The sequence below is a fragment of the Pelophylax lessonae genome (assembly GCF_965119305.1).
Source record: "Pelophylax lessonae genome assembly, chromosome: 2".
Classification (NCBI taxonomy): Eukaryota; Metazoa; Chordata; class Amphibia; order Anura; family Ranidae; genus Pelophylax; species Pelophylax lessonae.
The window spans coordinates 354,772,056-354,796,186 of record NC_138769.1 but is presented as its reverse complement, the minus strand read 5'-3'; the positions used below and the strand labels follow the sequence as shown (position 1 = coordinate 354,796,186).

Here is a 24,131-nt window from a genome sequence, read left to right as displayed (position 1 = left end):
CCCACCAGTGCCCTCCCTATCAGTGCTGCCCACAAGTGCCCATCATTGCCATCCTTTAGTGTCGCCCACCAGTGCCCATTATTGCCCACCGGTGCCGACTATCAGTGCCCATCAGTGCTGCCCATCAGTGCAGATCAGTGCCGCCCATCAGTGCCCACCAGTGCCGCCTATCAGTGCCCATTAGTGCCCGTCAGTGCCACCTATCAGTGCCCGTCAGTGCCACCTATCAGTGTCCATCAATGCCACCTATCAGTGCCCAGCAGTGCCGCCTATCAGTGCCCACCAATGCTGCATATCTGTGCTACCTATCAGTGCCACATATCAGTGCATATCAGTGCCGCCTATCAGTGCCGCCTATCAGTGCCACCCCATCAGTGCCACCCCATCAGTGCCTCCTCATCAGTGCCTGTCAGTGCAGTCTCATCAGTGCTCATCAGTGCAGGAAAAAACGTATTTATTTACAAAATTGTATAACATAAACAAAAAAAACTTTTTTTTTTTTTTTTCAAACTTTTCGGTCTTTTTTTATTTGTTTAGCAAAAAGGAAAAAACCCAGAGGTGATCAAATACCACCAAAAGAAAGCTCTATTTGTGTTGGGAAAATGACATAAATTTGGTGTAGGTACAGTGTTGCATGCCCGCGCAATTGTCATTCAAAATGCAACAGCGCTAAAAGGGGAAAATTGGCCTGGCCCTGTTTTAAAGTGGTTAAGGGACCAAAAGTAATGGGACAATTGGCTGCTCAGCTGTTTTATGGCCAGGTGTGTGTTATTCCCTCATTATCCCATTTACAAGGAGCAGATAAAAGGTCCAGAGTTCATTTCAAGTGTGCTATTTGCATTTGGAATCTGCTGCTGTCAACTCTCAATATGAGATCCAAAGAGCTGTCACTATCAGTGAAGCAAGCCATCATCAGGCTGAAAAAACAAAACAAACCCATCAGAGAGATAGCAAAAACATTAGGTGTGGCCAAATCAACTGTTTGGAACATCCTTTAAAAGAAAGAACACACCGGTGAGCTCAGCAACACCAAAAGACCCGGAAGACCACAGAAAACAACTGTGGTGGATGACCGAATAATTCTTTCCCTGGTGAACAAAAAACCCTTCACAACAGTTGGCCAGATCAAGAACACTCTCCAGGAGGTAGGTGTATGTGTGTCAAAGTCAACATTTAAGAGAAGACTTCACCATACAGAGGGTTCACCAGAAAATGTAAACCATTGGTGAGCCTCAAAAACAGGAAGGCCAGATTGGCAGAGTTTGTTAAACAACATCTAAAAAAGCCTTCACAGTTCTGGAACAACATCCTATGGACAGATGTGACCAAGATCAACTTGTACCAGAGTGATGGGAAGAGAAGAGTATGGAGAAGGAAAGGAACTGCTCATGATCCAAAGCATACCACCTCATCAGTGAAGCATGGTGGTGGTAGTGTCATGGCATGGGCATGTATGGCTGCCAATGGAACTGCTTCTCTTGTATTTATTGATGATGTGACTGCTGACAAAAGCAGCAGGATGAATTCTGAAGTGTTTCGGGCAATATTTTCTGCTCATATTCAGCCAAATGCTTCAAAACTCATTGGACGGCGCTTCACAGTGAAGATGGACAATGACCCGAAGCATACTGCGAAAGCAACCAAAACGTTTTTTTAAGGGAAAGAAGTGGAATGTTATGCAATGGCCAAGTCAATCACCTGACCTGAATCCGATTGAGCATGCATTTCACTTGCTGAAGACAAAACTGAAGGGAAAATGCCCCAAGAACAAGCAGGAACTGAAGACAGTTGCAGTAGAGACCTGGCAGAGCATCACCAGGTATGAAACCCAGCGTCTGGTGATGTCTATGCATTCCAGACTTCAGGCTGTAATTGACTGCAAAGGATTTGCAACCAAGTATTAAAAAGTGAAAGTTTGATTTATGATTGTTAATCTGTCCCATTACTTTTGGTCCCTTAAAAAGTGGGAGGCACATATAGAAACTGTTGTAATTCCTACTCTGTTCACCTGATTTGGATGTAAATACCCGCAACTTAAAGCTGAAAGTCTGCAGTTAAAGCACATCCTGTTTGTTTCATTTCAAATACATTGTGGAGGTGTATAGAGCCAAAAAGATTAGAATTGTGTCAATGTCCCAATGTTTATGGACCTGACTGTAGTGCTATATTAATGCCTGCGTGAAAAAATTTGATCTCTTGTTCTCTAAAAAAAGGGAGTGGAAGGGGCAGTGTTTAGTGGTGTATGGAGGGCATACCAGGGGAGTACCGGCACCTCTGCTGAGACAAAACAGAGCCCAAACAATAACGAACAGTGTTGTAAATATACTGTTATTATAAGTATACTAACAAAATTATCTGTTTTCTTGTTAGAACTAGAGGAACTGATGCGCAAAAGCCATGATGTGCGACATCCACGTAAGTGGTTTTTGGTGTTCGTGTGATATTTAGAGATTAGGCTTTGTCAATCATTGAAGGTCATTAAAACAAGGAAAAAAACATCAGAATGAAATTTGAAAAATATAAATGTTTTTTGAACCTGTAGACCAAGTGAAGATACATATATGTGCTGCTAATACTTTTGATCACTTTTTGGAGACCGTGATTACTGTACAAAACAACATTGCTTTGTCATGAAAAATCTCCTTCTATCCTTTAATGAGCAAAAGGAGATAATTAATTAAAGTAGTTATATTAATTAAAGTAATAATACCCCTCAGCATTTTTCAGCTGAACACGCTGAACACAATAAAATAAACATTCCCCAGTAAGTTATTTGTTAAAATTCTTACCCCAAAACTTGCGGTTTACAATTTTCAATGCTTCTGGTTCCTGCTGTCTCATTGCTGCTTTTCAGAACTTCCAGTCTTCACAGGAAGGAGTAACAGTAGACAGTACAGTCTGGAGTAAATCTGTTGGCTTGGAGAAGAAAGGAGGAGGGAGGATCAGGGGAGTGTCTTGCCATCCTAGGCTACAGGGCTTTGTGTTTCTATTGATGCACACAGTGTAGGTAGATACAGCTCAAGTCCCTGCATGGAAGGATGGCTCCATGGGACACTGAACGTGAAAGGAGCCATCATAAAACAGGAAAGCTGGGGCAGTGATTATGACACTAGTTTAAACTGGACCATAGGCAAGGATTAAAAGATAAAGACTCTGCATACTTAAGTGATTAAATCAGCTTCAGGTTCTTAAATGAAGGAGGTGCAGGTGACTGTCACTCTCCACCAATCTAAGATCGCCTTAAATTTAGTGAAAAGAATGCAAGGCTTTCTATAAATGGAGGAGGTGCAGAGAGAGCAACCTCCTGTTATCTCTGTTCTACAGTCGGACCTGCAAGTTTCAGCCCTGGACTGTATATCTACATTATGCGGTTGGAAAGGCAACTCAGGCACTTCTAGGTAGGGGTTGTGCTGCCGGAAACCCAGCTATGCTGTGATTAAACACAGCAGATGTTGATTACCTGGTGCCGGCCAAGGGACCCGGTGATTGTTATGAATTTACATAGGACAGGACTCTGCCAATGTAACCAAGGTAGAGCCCTGTCTTGTCAGTGGGGAAGTAATACATTTTCTTTCCTGCAAAGCAGGGATTAAAATCTTTTACTTCCCCTAGTGAAAGCACCACACCATGTACACATAAACACTGGTTAGGCACACATTTAACCCTTTGATTGCCCTAGATGTTTAACCCCTTCCTAGCCAGTGTCATTAGTACAGTGACAGTGCATATTTTTAGCACTGATCACTGTATTAGTGTCACTGGTACCCAAAAAGTGTCAAAAGTGTCAGTTATTGTCCGAGTGTCTGCCAAAATATCGCATAAAATGCTATAAGTTACTGATTGCCGCCATTAATAGTAAAATAGAAAAAAAATTAAAAATTCCAGCATTTATCCCATAGTTTGTAGATGCTATAACTTTTGCGCAAACTAATCAACATATGCTTATTGGGGTTTTTTTTTTTTTACCAAAAATATGTAGCAGATCACATATTGGCCTAAATTTATCAAGAAATTCGATTTTTTACATTTTTTTATTGGATATAAAAGGAAGAGGAGGATTGGGACTTTAAATGAGGCATGTGTCATATGGCTAACAAACTAGTCAATGTTAAAAAAACGTATGTTTATTTCCTGGAACAATCAATAGCAGAACAGTATCGCAGTGGGTACTTACATAGGATTGTAAACATGTCAATGACATATTGCAAACCATATACAGTATACATATAAATAACAGTATAGCACATTGCATAGTATGATAAAAAAAAAAAAAACTGTCCTCCATATCATGAAATCACTTTAAAAACAGAATGATGCACTGTGGGCTGAATAAAAGAAAAGGGCATGTAGAACCGTCTTTCAAAACATGGTGCATTTGTATAGGCCAGCGATGGTGAACCTTGGCACCCCAGATGTCTTGAAACTACATTTTCCATGATGCTCAACTACACTGCTGAGTTCATGAGTATCATGGGAAATGTAGTTCCAAAACATCTGCGGTGTCAAGCTCGCCATCACTGGTATAGGCGCTACGCACCCCGTGGACTCGCTCCACTTCTTCAAGGGTGGATGCACCAATCTACAAAGAGAGACAGAGATACCAACATCAATATGGTCCAATGATATACCCAAATGTTGAAGAAAAAATATGAGTAGGGTGAACAAAGTTGCCCATCCCATATAAATAACAGTATAGCACATTGCATAGTATGATAAAAAAAACTGTCATCCATATCATGAAATCACTTTAAAAACAGAATGATGCACTGTGGGCTGAATAAAAGAAAAAGGGCATGTAGAACCGTCTTTCAAAACATGGTGCATTTGTATAGGCCAGCGATGGTGAACCTTGGCACCCCAGATGTCTTGAAAATACATTTTCCATGATGCTCAACTACACTGCTGAGTTCATGAGTATCATGGGAAATGTAGTTCCAAAACATCTGCGGTGTCAAGTTCGCCATCACTGGTATAGGCGCTACGCACCCCGTGGACTGGCTCCACTTCCCCAGGGGTGGATGCACCAATCTACAAAGAGAGACAGAGATACCAACATCAAATTGGTCCAATGATATACCCAAATGTTGAAGAAAAAATATGAGTAGGGTGAACAAAGTTGCCCATCCCTTTGAATACTCACATATCAGCTGTGTGTGGAGCATGTGAAGCTGGAGGCAAGGGCTGCTTGTAATGTCTGTCCTGGGAGCTGTGGTAACAGGGACTCATGGAGGGACCGGGAGCACTTAAATGATCTCCCAAAAGAAAGCTATCCAAGTGATAGTATGGCCTGATCATGAAGGGGGGTAAATATTCCAGAGGTAAAGTGGTTAGCCAGAAATGGGGCACACTCCATTTACTCTGCAAAAGTACAAAAATTGTTTTTGCCCATACATCATCTTTAAAGTTTGCCTTCAACTGTAAGCAGTAAAGCATATGCAGGTATAATCAATAAATAATTATGCTGTTGACCCACAATAATGCAAACACACTGTGTAGATATTGTTGATTTGAATGTTGGAAACACATCAATCTTGAGAGAATTTTATATATTTTAAAATCTATTTATTTAGTGATACAGAAAATCTCAGGCTGGAATGTGGAAGTACTGGAGAATGGGGACGTACGCCTCTGGTTACAAGTAGAAAAACTGTCCTCTGATGCAGATTTGGAGATGATTCTTAACGACAAAGTCATTCAAAATACACCGGTATTATGTTTTTCTTAAATATGTAGATCTGTAATAGAGTATATAATATAGGCAAGAGTGCCACATTTTTTTTCACTTTCACATTGGTTTATTGCATAAAGTTTGGCGTTTATACTTAGGTCAGTTTTTTAAGTCGATTCCCGCTACCTTATCTAAAAGGCGGAATAAGTGTTAAAAAAAAAAAAAAAAAACCTGTGGGAAAAAAAATATATTATACTCCCCTTACCTCCTACCAACAAGGTCCTGGGATTGGTGAGCTCTTCAAATCTTGCAGTGTTGGTAGTGTGCTCTACATTCCCCAAATCTGTCTGGAGGATGATGTAAACTTTGTCTAGGCCTAGGTGCCGAGGACAGAAGCCAGGAGAAAGGCAAGTTCATTATCTACATTTTTCTCCAACAGTTATTCTCAAAGCACTAATGCTGCTTTTAGGGGCACTTAAGGGCTCTTTCACACAGGCGTTCAGTTTTTTATGCCCGATCACTTCCCTTTTTTTTTTTTTTTTTAAACGGACACAGATGACACTTGTGTCATCCGGTCCGTATGTCCGTTTTTCATCCCATCCGTTTGCAGATTAAAAAACGGACATAATGTATCTCTATGTAAATATGGATGTCAGCGGATGACACCACTGACATCCGTTTTTGCGTCCGTTCCGTTTTTTGAACGGAAGAAAAAATAGGGTTCTCTTCCGTTCCAAAAAACTGAACTGAACGGACGAAAAACGGATGTCAGCAGATGATCATCCACTGACATCCGTATTTACATAGAGATACATTATGTCCGTTTTTCATCCGCAAATGGATGGGATGAAAAACGGACATACGGAACGCCCGTGTGAAAGAGCCCTAAAAAGCGTACCTTGCATTTTTTTATTTCATATAGGTCTGCTTTAAGGCTTAGTTCACACTATTGCATTTTTGGAATGAGCATGGTAATACCATGCACCCCAACGCCTGCCACTTGCATTGGTGCTTTGTGGTGCCATTCTTTCTGAATGGCAGGCCAATACACCTTGTGGACGTACATGCATTGTAGCACTGTGCACTAACCTGTGTTGTGATGCGCGACCAGAAAAGGTACAGGTTCATTTAATTGGACATTGAGGTGCGTTTCCAGCCTATTTATTTTGAATGGGCTGCCTAATGCAGTGCACATGAAAAATGCGCAATACCCCAGTGGCAAAATGTGAACCTAGCTTAAGTGATACTCTTTAGTGCCTACTTAGGTTAATAAAGACACAAGCTTGTAGGATCTGTTGGATTCTTTCCTCAGGCATACTTATCTCTAGATTTTGCATTAGTCAATATTGCAATATCCTACTTCTACAAATTGCAAAATCAAATGTATAATAATAGCCCAATCTGTGCGTCTCAGTTCGTTATATCATACATTCAGCGGCGCTTCAGCACACACAATGTATGTGTGCAAGTATATTAGTCAGTTCCTGCAGTGCTTCAGAGCCTGCAATTGCAAACTAGTCCCAACTCCACAGGATGTGCAGTCACAGCCAGCAAAAAGATTTCTCCTCTGATGTTCAGCACCAGTGATTGTACACACAGTATCACTAATCCTTCACCACACCGACTGTGCACCCCTATGAAGTGGCCACTCACCGAATTGCCCTTGAAATATCGCCTTTATGCATAAGCTGCATGAGCCCTTGCTTCTAGTCGGTCTGTCGTCTCTTAGGCACGTCCAGATCCTATCCGTCCACCAGGGGTCACTATCAGGCTGTATATCTCCTCAGTGCAATTTGTAAGCAAACGGCATGAAGCAAGAGAGTAGTGTAATACTGTTTCGACTTTAATAATTAAATAAAACTTCCCTCCCCTTCAGCGTATATGCTTACATTTCAATCACCCTTTGCACGCATATCATAAACACAGAGGCTTTGAAAGGTACCGCCGCTCGCCGACCGCGAGCTAGTCCCTGCTGTGGATTACAGCGCTCCTGCGGCTAACAGGCGAGATCCAGAACAACAGCGGTATCCTCCCTTTGTCTCCTCAGCAGCAGCGTACGTGCATCCTGACCGGTTTCGTCTGGTAGACTTCAACAGAGGACTAACGTGCGCTGCTGCAATCAAGATTAATGTATGCAGCCGGAGGACCTCCCTCCCATCATGATTGGTTTACACCACTGATGGGTTCAAACACCTCTTCATTGCCATTACCTGGCCTGAAGGAAATTCAATATGGACATACCATAGAATCATTTTCTAAATACCGGAAAAACAAGATTAATCGATACAAAACAAAGTTTAATACCGCTATTAACTCTCTTATTACTGCAACCAGTATCTGAATGGGTATTCCCCGGGTTTGAATCACACAGAACCCCAGATCTGAGCATGTATGTTCAAAATTTCCAAACCTATCGATTTGTAAAAATTGGTCATGGAGTTCTTTCTACCCCTAATTCTACATGCCATCTTGCCCTATCCGGATGCATACATCTTAAGTACTACTAATATTTAAAACGGTTATGCTAAAATCGATATAACCAAAATTTGACACAAAAATAAACCTACAGCACCTGGTATTCCCAGGTGGTCTCCCATACAGGTACTCACCAGGCCCGACCCTGCTTAGCTTCTGAGATCAGATGAGATCGGGCATGTTCAGGGTGATGTGGCCATAGGTAAAATGTAAAGTGCATTCTAATGGTGAAACCATCATGTATGACCACTGTCCTCAAGATGTCATACTTATTACATAATTAGCACATGTCATGTAATTTCTGATATGTTTTAAAACCAGTAAATGTCAAATCTTAAATAAATCATTTCATAAATAGTAGATACATAATAAATAAATACATTAACTTCATAAATAATAGGTACAATTCATATGTTGAGATTACAAGAAAACCAGATACTGGTTGCAGTAATAAGAGAGTTAATAGCGGTATTAAACTTTGTTTTGTATCGATTAATCTTGTTTTTCCGGTATTTAGAAAATGATTCTATGGTATGTCCATATTGAATTTCCTTCAGGCCAGGTAATGGCAATGAAGAGGTGTTTGAACCCATCAGTGGTGTAAACCAATCATGATGGGAGGGAGGTCCTCCGGCTGCATACATTAATCTTGATTGCAGCAGCGCACGTTAGTCCTCTGTTGAAGTCTACCAGACGAAACCGGTCAGGATGCACGTACGCTGCTGCTGAGGAGACGAAGGGAGGATACCGCTGTTGTTCTGGATCTCGCCTGTTAGCCGCAGGAGCGCTGTAATCCACAGCAGGGACTAGCTCGCGGTCGGCGAGCGGCGGTACCTTTCAAAGCCTCTGTGTTTATGATATGCGTGCAAAGGGTGATTGAAATGTAAGCATATACGCTGAAGGGGAGGGAAGTTTTATTTAATTAATAAAGTCGAAACAGTATTACACTACTCTCTTGCTTCATGTCGTTTGCTTACAAATTGCACTGAGGAGATATACAGCCTGATAGTGACCCCTGGTGGACGGATAGGATCTGGACGTGCCTAAGAGACGACAGACCGACTAGAAGCAAGGGCTCATGCAGCTTATGCATAAAGGCGATATTTCAAGGGCAATTCGGTGAGTGGCCACTTCATAGGGGTGCACAGTCGGTGTGGTGAAGGATTAGTGATACTGTGTGTACAATCACCGGTGCTGAACATCAGAGGAGAAATCTTTTTGCTGGCTGTGACTGCACATCCTGTGGAGTTGGGACTAGTTTGCAATTGCAGGCTCTGAAGCACTGCAGGAACTGACTAATATACTTGCACACATACATTGTGTGTGCTGAAGCGCCGCTGAATGTATGATATAACGAACTGAGACGCACAGATTGGGCTATTATTATACATTTGATTTTGCAAGTTTTACGTTTACAGTGGCAGCTAGTGCATTAAAAGGATGCACAGAGTGACATGTTTTACATGATTTTATCTACATGATTTTATTTACTATTTATTCATGATTTGAGTAGATATATTTATTTCTTTATACCTTACACTGATTTATATATATATTTTAGCGCCGGGCGGGTGGTTGACGTTTTTTAGCATCAGTTACCTTTTACACTACTTCTACAAATGATTTTATTTATTTATTTTCACAATTACCTATAAACCAAACTGTCCAACAAAGTGACAATGACTGTGGTTGGGACAATCTATAATACTGCTGGGGTACTGAAGCAGTTGTAATAATGATTTTTGTAAACATTTAAGCCATGTGAATAAAAAGTGATAATTTTTAGGCACCACTGGCAGTATAATAGTTCGCTCCAAATCCTATTGCAATCACTTTTTCATGATCTGCATGTCAATGTGCAGTAACATTTTAATGAAGGCATGTAAATAACAAAAAAAAGGAATTCATATATTACAATTGTAGCGCTACCCCCACAGGAGCCGCTGGATATTTGGGTCCTTTCCTCATGTCCCCCCCCCCCCCCATGTGATCCTCACCTCCCCGACTCCAACAGAACACCTTGTTTGTAGGCCCCTTGTAGGCACAGAACAGTTATACACACAACCCTTTAGAAGATAGGCAGACTGTAATGGTAGATGAGTTTTATAAAATATACTAGAGAAAATTGGCACAGGAATGTCAATAAGCATAAACACAACAATAACTGGATAACTCAGCCCACAGGGGAGCTTGTGGAATGTAAACTTTCAACTTATACTGTGACCTCAAAAGCATAAACAGTAGCGTACGAGATGATACACCTCAAGTGACCCAAAAACATGGGCAAAAAACAAAACATAGGAACTATTTCACTTGAGAGCTCTCAAGGGACTAGGTTTAGGCCATAAAATTCAGACCTGTGATCAAACATGGTTCTGTTCTCAGAGTAAGGTAATCTGGGTAAGTCTTTGTGATGGATTTTCTGCCAGCTACAATGGGGACCTTTAAACTGTTGGCGCGCAAGGTGGTGATGATGAGTCAATATATGGCGTACAACAACAGTATATTGCAGATGTTGGGTCTGGTAGAAGAAGGAATCTCCTCTGAAGCAAATGAGTACAAGAAGGGGCAGGCACAAGTGCAGCAGCTGTGGGGGAGGGGGCTAGGATATATGCAGTGATAACAGTCAAAGAGGAAAGCAAAACAATGTCAGCACTCTGAGATATAGGACAGACTCCTGGGCTATGTAGGGTTCTGCCTAAAATGGCTTGGTATTTCACACAGCAGCAGGTGTAAGGGGTCTAGGATGGTTAATTGTCAACCAGTGATTCCAACTTAATGGTGGTGTTGGTAGTGGTGGTGGGGGAGGGGGGGGGAGGAATCTGTGTCTGTATGTTACTAGCTGGTAATTACAACTTAAAGTGATTGTAATGTTTTAATTTTTTTTCTATTAAAATAACAAACATATTATACTTACCTACTCTGTGCAGTTGGTTTTGCACAGGGCATCCCAGAGCCTCCTCTTCTCAGGTTCCTGGCTGGAGCTCTTGGCCCCTCCCCCTCTGTTGAGTGCTCCCACTACAAGCAGTTTGCTATGGGGGCACCCAAGCCGAGCTGCAGCTCTGTGTGTCCATTTAGACATGAAGCTGCCATTCGGCCCCACCCCCTCTCTTTTTTGATTGGCTAACTGAGTTTGATTGACAGCAGTGGGAGCCAATGGCACTGCTGCGGTGCCTCAGCCAATCAGGAGAGAGTGTCCCGGATGGCTGAAGCACTCATGGACATCGCTGGATAAAGAGGGGACTGAGGTAAGTTTTAGGGGGGCTGAGGGGAGCTGCTGCACACAGAAGACTTTTTATCCTAATGCATAGAATGCATTGGGATAAAAAACCTTCTGACTTTACAACCCCTTGAATGGTGGGTCTGTGACCCTCTCACCAGCTCCCTTCTCAACATGGAGTAATCCCTGAACTACTGCAGCAGCTATAGTACCCAGAAATGTTCAGCAAATTCAGCACACAGGCCCGCTCTCCAGGCACAGCACAACACAGCACCTCAGCTCTCTCTCTGCTCCGGTTGGCATGCTTCCCAACTTTCCTTTTTATATGATCCCTCCTGCTCTCAGGTGTATATGGGTATTGTAGTTGCTGCCAAGGGATGGTTGTGGCTCGGATCCTCCTCCAAACTACATCTCCCAGACTGCCCATGTGTAAAGCCAGCCACTAGCTAACAAGGCATAGCTAACATTGCCATCTTGTGGGCAAAAAGAGTTCTGCTCTCAGTAACATTGTCTAATGTTACACAATCATTATATGTTCAGTAAGAGAAAAAAGTATTTGATCCCCTGCTGATTTTGTACATTTGCCCACTGACAAAGAAATGATCAGTCTATAATTTTAATGGTAGGTTTATTTTAACAGTGAGAAACAGAATAACAACAAAAATATCCAGAGAAATGTATTTCAAAAAAAGTTATAAATTGATTTGCATTTTAATGAGTGAAATAAATATTTGATCCCCTATCAATCAGCAAGATTTCTTGCTCCCAGGTGTCTTCTATACAGGTAACGAGCTGAGATTAGGAGCACTCTTTTAAAGGGAGTGCTCCTATTCTCAGCTTGTTACCTGTATAAAAGAAACCTGTCCACAGAAGTAATCAATCAATCAGATTTCTGCATACAGTTATCAGAATACTATATGGTTTACAACTGTAGTACTTTCAACATGTGCTCGCATAAATGATCTTATACAGACAAAAAATGAACTGCCAATTGAGTTTTAGTTCTGTTCAGCATATCCTGTGAACTACAAAAGGAAATAGCCATTCAGATGAAATCTTTATTTGCTGGTTCAGCTTTAAAAAATGTATTGTTTCACCACTCTGCCTGCATCATGCTCAGTGGACAATAAATCAGAAGTGTGATGATGCCATCTCTTCATTTTGCGGCTAAGCTGAATGAAGAAAAGGAGACATCCATGACCTAGCTTTGCTATAAGGCTGAATTGTGTGAATCAGAAGGCCATCTAAACACTTTCTACTGTACTTTGGACACAGCCACAGAACATGTTGCCATATTGAATGAGCCCTGTTTATCTTGCTTTTTTACAGAAACGAAAAATAACATTTGACAAGGAAAATGGACTTATTGAAATAATTAAGGAAGATTTTGGTGAAGAAGATAAAGGAACGTATACTGCAAAAATAGTAGATGGAAAAGCATCAAACCAGATCAGTGTTACCCTTACTGGGGAAGGTCAGAAACTACTGTATATGTGTGTACTGGGCCTGTCAAACTATTTTACACCAAACAACAAGAATAGTGGTTGTGCACTGTATGCTGGCTTACATGTAAGGATATGATTGTTCAATATAATCATTGTTTCAAAAAAAAGGATCACATCTTCAAGAACTTCACAGGAAACAAGTCTTAATTTTTCATGATATAGAACAGTCTTTGCATTGAATACGTAACCCTTTATATGCTGTACATTCACATCAGTCCGTGACCTCAAGGAGCTTACATTCTAAAGTCCTTAGGTCACATGCATCCATACAGGCACCAGTGCCGGGGAGAAGGTCATCTAGAGCCAAGGCTGAACATGCCAAACTGCCCTCCCCGCCCAAAAAAAAAAAGCACCCCCTCCCCTCAAATAAATTGAGCACTAATCTTCTGTGATTCCTGATGACATAAGACGTTTGCTGACAAAACGCGTTGAGTCTAGGGTACGCCGCTACGTCACTTCCGGTACTTGGAACGCAGTTGGAAAGCGGGAGGGCGTTCTGGACCTTACATTGTGATTCCTCTCGCTGGCACTCGTAATTTTAACTGTAAGTTGCTATATTATTTAGTAAATGGATTTTTAGCATACTACATTATAAGCCCCTCCATCTTTCCCCTGCATTTGTCCTGGTTTTTGTTTGTCACCGAGTGGACCGCTGTGGGGACCCATATTTATATTGACACTTTTCAAGGTACATCTGGTAAGTGGGCTGTGCATGTGGTGTCGGTGGAGGAGAGCACTAACCCATGAACACGAATGAGCAGTGTCTTTGGAGACAAGGAAACCCATCATACTCACTTATAGAAGTTTGCCACAAAAAATATTTTTTTGAACACGGACTCTATTATATTATATTATTATTCACATTGAGTTATTGTTTGAGCGCGGTCCCCCCCCCCCCCCTTTGTTTCACTAATCTTCATGCTTAGCTTAAATCCCCACTCCTCCCAGGACAAGTCCACCCCTGCTAAAATTGGCCCTCCCAGCACAACTCTTTGCCCCCCCATCTCCCCTCCTAGCTCAGTTCCTCTACCCACAAAGAAAAAATCAAGCTTCGTAGCACAAATCCTCTACCCCTCAAACTTCACATCCCGCCCCCACTCCAAATCCCCCCTCCCAGCACAAATGCTCCCCATCCCCCCATCTAGCACAAATCCCCCCCCAAAAAATCCCCCTAGCAACAATTCCCTCCCCCTCTACCACATCACCTATTCTAGCACAAATTCTCTTTCCTCATCCCCCCGCCCAATACAAGTCCCCCCAAATCACCTTTCCTAGCACACCCCTCAAATTTCCCCTCCTAGAACAATTCTTACCTCCTGCTGCCTCGCAAATTCCCCCACCCAACACAAATCCCCCTCTTCCCCAATCTCCTTGTGGCGCCCCCGTGCCTCACATGATACCACAATGCCTAGGGCAGCCTCCCCTCCTAACCACCCCTTGTCCTTGCCCTGACAAGCACTCACATAATAGGGCCAGTGTAGACAGGAGCCACTTATCCTACCAACATGCATTTGGATTTATAAGAAAATCATAACTAAATTTAACCAAACTGACCTTTTCTTTGATTTGTTACATATAGTCACAGTATATATATATATATATATATTGGTAAAGTTGAATAAAGACACTGTGTTGAACAGTAGCTATTAAACAAAAGTTAATTTAAAGTTCTAGCTTGCATTACCTATAGGTGCTCTAAAAGTTCTGTACATTTTCAAAAAGTTACAGCCAAAGAGGGACAGATGTCTCCCCAACTCAAGGATGATAGGTGAGAAGTCATGTACTCATCCTTACTTGCACAGGGACCTGTTGTCAATTTTAAGCTGACACTTTGCTGATTAAGGCAAATGGGGGGGGGGGGGGCATTACTACTCACAAACTGCTACCTGTATTTGATTTTTGTCATCATATAATGAAAATGTGACACACTGATCAATTTTTCTGACACCAACATATTTAATTTATTTTTTCTTTTCTAAGATTTTGATAACGTTTATGACGAGTCCCAAAAGAAGAGGAAGGCATGGAAAAAAAAACAAGGTAACTGTGTATAGGTAAAGACCACACTCACAACCAAGAATCCATCTGCAGACAGAGCAGCATGCCATATGTTCTAATTAGCAAAATAAAAATTAAAAAAACAAAATGAAAACAGCGCTAAATCTCAAAAAGTCTTGTTGAAATCAAATATTTTGTGTTATTATACTGTAGGATTGCATGTGTTTTGCATGTTCATTACACTTAAAGAGGTTGTAAACCCACCTCACAAACTTTTACCTATAGGTAAGCCTATATTAAGGCTTACCTATAGGTGCTATAAATATCTCCCAAACTTGCACCGTTTAGGAGATATTTAGAGTGCATACTGCCGATGACGTCATCCGTGCCGTTTCTTCAGAGCTCAGTGCCGTGAACGGCGGCTCCAGCGCGCAGGCGCAGGAGTGATGTAATCGCGCCTCCGGCCAATCAGATGGCCGGAGGACGCGAACCCGGAAGCAGGACGGCCGGACATGTCGCCGTCCTGTCGCTGAGGTGGCGGCACGGCGGGGGCTTCGTTTTAAGGTAAGTACTACATAATGAGCTAGTATGCGATGCATACTAGCTCATTATGCCTTTCTCTTTACAGGGCTTTTTTTTCTCGTTTTTTTTTTTCGACTTTACTTCCTCTTTAATGCAGTTTGGTTTCAATATTTTATTTCAACATGATTTTTTGAGATTTAGCGCTGCCTTTTAGTTTGTTTGTGCTGCTGTTGTTTGTTGGACCTGCAGGATATGCAGGGAAAAAGTCTCTGACCCTTTTTTAAAAGGCGGCCACTTGGAGCGGCACCGTTCAGTTTTACGTACCAGAAAACTCACTGCATTTTCCAATGTGTAGGGGTTCCATTAAGACATAATGGCACCCCTGTGCATCTGCAAAAGAACAGCCTGTTTTGCCAGGGGGTCGTAGAACGATGTGTGAACATTGGCTTACTGTAAATGTGGTTTCGTTTTGGAACAATTAAAGGTATTTTAACTTGCATGCTCTAGGCACATAAGAAACCTTTTTATTATGTTTGGTTTTCCTTTTAATTCCTGAGTCTGGGTAAAATTTTAAGGGCTTTTGATCAAAACTAGTTGAGTCATCTGTCCTCTACAGCCTTATACAACACCCAGAATTTACACAGAATCTGTCAGCATCTCTCCGCAGCAGAAAGCAGGGAAAGGGGATCTGAATTCACACCGTGAACATCTAAGTGCAGCACCGTCCTAGGTAGATGCTAGTGAGAGAGTATAATTTTTGGTTCTATCTGCCTATCAGAGGAGCAGCTGGGAAATCTATATTGCTTTCTTCCTACCAGAGAGCAGGATCTGTTAGTGAGGTCTGCTCAGTGAGCTCAGTGTGCTCAGTATGTGATTCATTGGGTCTAGAGAGTGTTTCACACTGGTGCAATAGAGAGGCATGTTGGACAGTGGGAGGAAACCTGACCAATGGATACATAGGCTTTGATACAGTCCTGGTGATTGGCAGAGACTGGCTGTCTCGGTGTATTCTGGGATACTGTAAAAAAGCCAGGAGCACATGTGCTGCGGGGTCTTTGGCTGGTGAGCAGAGTCGCGGAGGGAGGGTGGCGGCTGCCTCTTCCTCTGTAGCAGTGGCATGTGGCATCAGGAGGTCGTCCTGAGGGCCAAAGGAATGGAGCTGAACCCAGAGGTCCAGGGGAGCTGACTAAGAGGGAGACACTGGAGACCCTAGAAAAACAATATCATGAGTACAGGGGATCGTGTCTAGGGGCCTGACCTGAGGGGGGCCACCCCAGAGTAGGATAGTCAGAGGACAGGTGTCAGTGGTCAAGAAAGAGGATGCTAGGAGAGTATCCTGAAGAGAATTTAGTTCATCAAGTCATCTGGTTAGAGACTTAACCCCAAATTCACCTAAGTGGCAGGGTGAATCAACAGCCTGGCTGTATCGAGAATTAAAAGTCCTCCATCTTGTAAATAGTTAATTTGGAGTATTCCACTATTCCCTTCTCCCATCCCTAATTTAAATAAAGCACCAAAAACAACTACATATCCCTGTACTGATCATTGACTGAGCCAAGAAGTAAAGTGTTAAGTTTTGAATGCCAGTGTTACTAACGTTAACCGAGGGGGACCCGAAAGTGTAATATCCAGCAGCCCTCAAGGGGGCAGTGCTACTTAAGGGAGAAGAGCTGTGAGCCCTGATTGAAGGGAAGGGACACACACCCCTCCTCACACTATAAAGAACAAGCCCAGCTGTGGATGTCAATCACAAGCTATGTGCTGCAGCTCTCCTACCCGCCATCTTTTTTTATCTCTGGTGTAGAGAAAACCTGTGAGAAGTGACCTATGTAGAGAACAGAGAAACAAGGCAGCAGAGAGAAATCACACAGCTTTGCATAGCGACAAGTACATAGTATAAAAGAAAGTACTTTGTTCAGATTTCATATGTGAGGTTTACAACCGGTTAACCTCTTCCCACTGTCCATATGCATATATGCGGCCTCTCAATGGGTGGGCTTTAATGCCGAGAACCAACATATATGCGGCCCAATTTAAAAACATTACTTTGCTGAGTGTGCGCTCCCTGTGTGAACCCAGCACAATAACCGGAGGGTAACGGAAAGCTTCTGTTCCGTACTTGCAATCGGCATTTTTCCAATCATGTGACTGCTGTGACTACCAATCACAGCTGTCACATGATCGGAATGCCCACCTCTGCCTCCTGGCATTTGAAATCTCTTAAAGGGCCAGGCGGGAGGCGGCGGCAGGAAGGAGTTAAAGGAGTTGTTTAGTCTCATGGTTTTTCACCTTAATGCATTCAATGCGAGTTTGGGGTGAAGGAACTTGACTTGCCTGCACAGAGTCCTGACCTCAACCCAACAGAATACCTTTGGGATGAATTAAGAGTGGAGACTGTGAGCCAGGCCATCTCGTCCAACATCAGTGCCTGACCTCACAAATGCAATTCTGGAAGACTGGTCAAACCTTCCCATAAACACACTCCTAAACCTTGTGGACAACCTTCCCAGAAGAGTTGAAACTGTTATAGTTGCAAAGGGTGGGCCAACTCAATGTTGAACCCTACGGACTAAGACTGGAATGCCATTAAAGTTATGTGGTGTAAAGGCAGGCGTCCCAATACTTTTGACAATATAGTGTATATTCTGCAATAAAGCTCAAAGGAGTTCAGCTACAGTCTTCAATGTAGCTGAATATATTTTGGATAGTAGCCCCATAAAGGACTATTGCAAAAAGGTACCAAGGTGTCCGACAAAAATGTCAGCAACAGGAACCATAACACCACCAGGGTGCTTTAGCATTTGCTTCAACAGTTTTTTTTTTTTTTAAAGATGTGAATGACAGACAATGGTTTTAAGCATTCCTGGCTATAATATGGTTTGCCCCAACCCCTGTCACAGTCACCTTTTACTGGACAGCATAATCAGCATGTAAATGTGAAGAAAAAATATAACTAAAGGCTTGTGAAATTCATAAACTGATTATTATTAATATATATATATATATATATATATATATATATATATATATATATATATATATATATATATATATATATATATTATATATATATATATATATATATATATATATATTAACCAAATACAGCTACCAAAATACATATTTTTTGCACTATTGGATCTTTTTTTTTTGTTTAATTTCTTTTTATTGAAAAATTTTCAAGAAACAAAGAAAAACAGAACATAGACAGTACAATCCGACATGAAATACAATAAGAAACAATGGAACAGTATCATCGAGTGCATGAAAATCCCAACGTGTGCCGTGCACACCTAGTCATAAAACTGGTGTCTATTGTCTAGACAATCACTGCACCAATAAATCCGAAAAAGCATAACGATAACATAACATCTTGCATAATAAAACCAATGTCGGAAAGAGCCCATAGGAAAATGAGGGGATAGCGAAGAGCACAAAAGAAAGGGAAAGAAAAGAGCAGCCAGAAAGAAAAGGGACAAAAGGTGAGGGGGGGGGGGGATTAGGCCACGGGTGACATACATTCCACATATGAAACCTTAAACAGTCAGGTTTGCATTAGAAGGCGATAAACCAGTGGCGGTGTCCTCAGTGAGCAGAGCCACATAGGACGAAGTGGTTTTAAAGGAGGACTAAGGATACCAGGTAGAACGAAAACGGTCCAGTTTGTCACGGGCTATGAATGTAAGTTCCTCTAATTGGTATGTCATATCCACCTTCCGTAGCCATTGTCGTACTGTGGGAATGGTCGGTGTGCCCCAGAAGGTGGGAATCAGGGCTTTAGCCGCATTGAGCATATGAGGAATCATTGATCTTTTGTACTTAGATAGCGGCGTGGTAGTTCCATGCAGCAGGACAACCCATGGATCTAATGGAATAATATCTTCCGTTATTACTTGAATGAGTCGGAGAACTTCCAACCAGAACGGTTATATTACTGAACAGAGCCACCAGATGTGTGCATGTGAGGCGGTATCTCCGCATCCCCTCCAGCATAACGGGGAGATGGCCAGAGAAATATTGTGTAGTTTCCATGGAGTATAGTACCATTGGGATAATAGCTTGTAGTTGGTTTCCGCCACCTTGGTGGAGAGAGAGGAAATGTGAGCCAATGTAAGAACTTTGTCCTTCCGAGCATCAGAGATTTGAGATCCAATATCCAGTTCCCACTTATGTAGAAAGTCCGGGTAGGGTTGGCCCTGCAAGGAGATAAGGGCCTTGTAGAACTGTGAGGTGGAGTGAAGAGGGGGGTCCCGAGGGTAGAATATTGCCTCAACAGGGTTCAACTCCTTGGAGTCACGCAATGGACGTGGAAGAGAAGCTATGAACGTGGTCAACTGCCTGTGTCTCCAATGGTCCATGACCGTTGCAGATCGTGAGCCCAATATGTGGCTCAGGGGTTTCACAGTGTTGGAGTGGACTACGTGGTGTAACAAGAGAGGAGTCTTAGAAGACCAACTTTTAAATCCAGTGTCCAAGGATCCAGGCATGAAGTGTTTGTGGTTCAGCAGAGGCATGAGGGGAGAGTTGTAGTTCCAGGAAAACTTTTTATGAAGGGAATCCCAAACAGACAAGGTAGAAAAGGTCAGGGGAGAAGTGTTTGGGGAGAGGGCCCTGACGGACCTCGGGATCCATGGCACAGCAGACAGGTCCCCTCCACATAGGTCATATTCCAGCTGTACCCATAATTTAGAGCTAGAAGAGTATTTCCAGTCAGCCACACGGGTTAGCCCGGAAATAGTCCCTGATACTATTGAGTGCAAGTCCCCCAGAACGCTTTGGACGATAAAGCGTCGTCCTGGCAATCCTGGGGCGCCTGCCCTGCCAAATGTACCTTGAAATCAAAGACTGCAAAATAGTAAAAAGCCCAATAGGCACACCCAGCGGCAACATTTGGAAGAAAAATTAAATACGAGGTAAAACGTTCATCTTGACTATGTTGGTCCTGCCCAGCCAAGAATGGTGTAAGGAGGACCACTTCCTAAGATCAGATTTTACAGTGTTCAACAGGGGGAGGTAGTTATGACCGAACAGGGAGTCTAAATGGGGGGTCAAGAAAATACCTAGGTATTTCAATTTGACTGGACACCACTGAAATGGGAAATGTGGGGCTAGTGCGTAAACCTCAGTACGGGGGAGGTTAACATTTAATATTTCGGACTTAGACATGTTAATTTTGAAGTTTGAGAGCTGGCGAAAGTCTGCAAAGGCTCGTAAGAGTACGGGTAAAGAGATACGGGGTTGTTGGATGAAAAAAAGTATGTAATCCGCATATGCGGCATATTTATGCGTCTGACGGTTCACAGTGACACCATGTATATCGTTGGAATGTCTAATAGGGGATAAAAAGGGTTCAAGGGAAATGGCAAACAGCAGGGGCGACAAAGGGCACCCCTGCCGAGTGCCTTTATGAAGGGGGAAGGGAGTACTTAGGAGGCCGTTAACTCGTACCTGTGCCGTCGGTTGGGCATACAAAGCTGCAATTTGTTGTAGAGCCCTAGGGCCCAGGCCAAAGAAACGTAGGGTAGTCAACAAGTAGTCCCAGTCCACCCTGTCAAACGCTTTTTCAGCGTCGGTAGAAAGGAACAGGGTGGGCTGGGACTTAGTGCGGACAAAATGGATCAAGGAGAGAGCTCGAAGAGAGTTATCCCTCGCCTCCCTACCGGGGATAAAACCAGTTTGATCCGCAGAAACACTATAGGATCTTAAAGTGGAACTTCACTCCCTAAGTCAACAGTGACTATTTTTAATCCTTATACTGCTAAAAATAGTAAATAGATAGGAAAGTTTCATATTCACTTGTTTTAAACTATTTTTTTACATTTCATTAGTTACTTTCTGATTTCCAGGCCTAGGCAAATGATATCATACATCCCAGGAGTCTTCAGGAGTGAGGAGGGTTTTTGTAAGCTAAGCACACTCTCCTGCCTGCATGCCTGAGCTAAGGGCAGATGGATTTCCGGAAGTAGATGCTCCATGAATCACCTGCCCTTACTCAAGATGTCCACAGCCTAAAATGCTAGGGGCTGTTTTTCAAAGTGATTTCTCGCAAAATAATGCATGGAGACATGGATGGATGAGTTTGCTTTGAATATTAAAAATGAATTAAATGGCATTTTTGGTTTGTGGTACTCAGATGCAGCATAGTTCCGCTTTAAATCAAACACAGGCATAACTTATCTAATGATGAGTAGTGGGAATGTCACAGAAAACTCCATAAGTACAAATGCTCAGACACAGTTCACTATTGTGCCAAGCCAATCCACAAACTAGTTATTCATATCTATGTCCTGCTAGGACCGCATTTTGAGGAGCAGTTGCAGTGGAAGGTCACAGAAGACTGCCATGTGATTATGACATGCAAGGTATGACATTTTGTATATTTTATGATCATTATGAACATATTATAATTTGAACAGTATTCTACTCATCAAGGCCCATGTCACAGTTGCAATGTTGTCACTGCTGAGAACTCAACAGGATTGCTATAGTATGCAAAGAGAACCCCCTTCTGTTTTTTTATGGATTGCTCTCTTGCTGGTTAGATCAGTGAGATCTAAAATGCTGCAGAATGTGAGTCATCAAGAGGAGAGTGACATCTTACACATCTAGCTGGTGAGTGACACATGCAAGCAAGTGAGTAAGTCACCTCTCTGTTGTGTCCTCCATAGCAGTCCTGCCGCTAGCTAATGCTTGGAAGTGGCAGTATTTCAACGGTGAGATTGGCCTAAGGTTATTTGGTGCTCAGACGGCCAACGCCATTTAAAGTTGATAATTCAGATTAGAGCGATTGCTATTGAGGTAAATAACACCTTTTGTTTTATTCCTCAGACACTCCATAGCCAAGATAGTTTGCACCTTTACCTTTCACAAAAACTATAGCAAGGTGCTACTCTTTCTCAGCTGAATCACACAATTATTTGGCTATTGTACATTATAAAGAGTGTATCAGGGCAGTGAAGCTAGTTGACTTGTGATTTCTGATAGAAACTCAGAAAAATCAATCTCTGAGAAGGTCAGCATTGGGCACCTAAAGGAAAGCATAATGGGTATGGCAAAATTGAGCTAAGAGTTGGAGGGGCTTAAATTTTAGCCCACTCATTGTAGCACAGTCCTTGCACCCAGAAAATATTTGTTAATTACTGTGCAGCAAGTAAGCATCTAACAGCTGTCAGGGGTGTGTAACACATAGAGTGCAGGGATCAGGAGTCTGTAAGATCAGTAGACAGAGTACAACAAAGAAATGACCTCCCTCCCAGAGCCTAAATCCAACTCCCCACTCCATATACTGTACATCTCTTCCCCAGTACAGATCTCCCCCTGTCAGGGTGCCAGGAAACCAGACCACATGGGGATGCAGGTAAAATAAAGCAGTTTATTGGAGCAAACAACAATAAACGCACAGCAAGAGTGAGGAAGTGAGAGCAGGAACAAGCCGGGGTCAAATTCAGAAGCAAGTAGCCATCCAAGCCGGGGTCGAGTCCAGAAGCGGGTAGTCTACTGATGCCAGATCATCTGCCGATGCAGGGTCAAGAGCCAGGAGAGTCATCAGCCAAGCCAAGTCATACACGGAGGAACACAGAAAACAGAAGACCGCTAGCAGAGATGCACCTTGGAGCACAAATGCAAGGGCAAGGACTACAACACATCAGGTGATAGATATAGTCAGGTGTGCAGCATCATCTCTGTGCGACGCCCAGGCAGCAGGCAAGTGATGATGCAATCAGAGTCTATAAGAGACAGCAGTCTGCACATGTCCAAGTTGGCTACCAACGAGAGGGCAAGGTGAGACCTTGACACCCCCACAGTTCAGATCTTCCCCCAATACAGCTTCCTCCAGTACAGTTCTCCCCCCCCCCCCCCCACAGATATGCCCCCACAGTACAGACTCTCCCTCAGTACAGTTCCCCGCTCTACAGATTTCTCCCGGTACAGATCCACCTTACCCCCATTACAGTTCTCTTCTCCCTCTACACATTTCTTTCACCAGTTCAGCTCCCCCAAAGTAGGAAGGGGTGTCAGGAATGCAGTGTCTCAGCGCTAACCAACACCATCCCGGACACTCTGGGTGGAGTGGGAGGGGGTGTTTAGACCATCCATCCCCCACTTATGTGTACCCCTGACTGTTACAATACTGATGTTTTAGAATAAAAGTGTATGCTGTGATCATAACATTTCTTTAAATAATACATGCACATAAATTTGCCAGCAACACCTTTATTTTTAACCATACACTATAACATTCTTGCATGCAGATCAAAAAGGTTAGAGTTGTGATTGTGTTACCAGCAGAATAAATCTACCACTATAATGGAAATGGTATTTTGATTATGAATGTTATTGTCTCAAAAAATACCTTTAATGTGAATTGTGCTTCTTGATCACTACACAAAAATGGGCAATAAATCTATATCATATTAGAAAATGCTGGATAGCCTGAAAAAAATGTAAACGCCATTATGACGCACAGATCAAAAAATACTAGCATTGGTAAATAATTCTATTTTGAGGTTTTCATGGTCTCCTGTTTAACTTGCTGAAACAGTCTGAACAAAATTACAGAGTTTTGTTGGCTTTACGTTAAGATGCAGTTGTTTTTTGCAGGTGAAAAATACTAAAACAGAGACCACGCTCAAGTGGTCTGTGGGCAAGAAACCACTATCTAATGGACAATTTGATAAACAAGCTGGGTTAGGGGCACTTGTAATTAAAAAGGTAAGTTCAACAAAAGGAGACACTGCACTCT

General features: G+C 42.5%; 1 protein-coding gene across 2 annotated transcripts in view; it reads left to right on the top strand.

Moving 5' to 3' along the window:
- The window catches only part of MYOM3 (myomesin 3), a 92,254-nt gene that overhangs the window by 57,537 nt on the left and 10,586 nt on the right, over nucleotides 1-24,131 (top strand). For both annotated transcript variants that reach the window (XM_082244304.1, XM_082244303.1), the window contains 6 exons: nucleotides 2,371-2,415; nucleotides 5,571-5,707; nucleotides 12,693-12,837; nucleotides 14,849-14,908; nucleotides 21,683-21,750; nucleotides 23,990-24,100. In XM_082244304.1, the coding sequence (XP_082100430.1) occupies nucleotides 2,371-2,415; nucleotides 5,571-5,707; nucleotides 12,693-12,837; nucleotides 14,849-14,908; nucleotides 21,683-21,750; nucleotides 23,990-24,100 (566 nt within the window). The remainder of the gene's footprint in view (nucleotides 1-2,370; nucleotides 2,416-5,570; nucleotides 5,708-12,692; nucleotides 12,838-14,848; nucleotides 14,909-21,682; nucleotides 21,751-23,989; nucleotides 24,101-24,131) is intronic.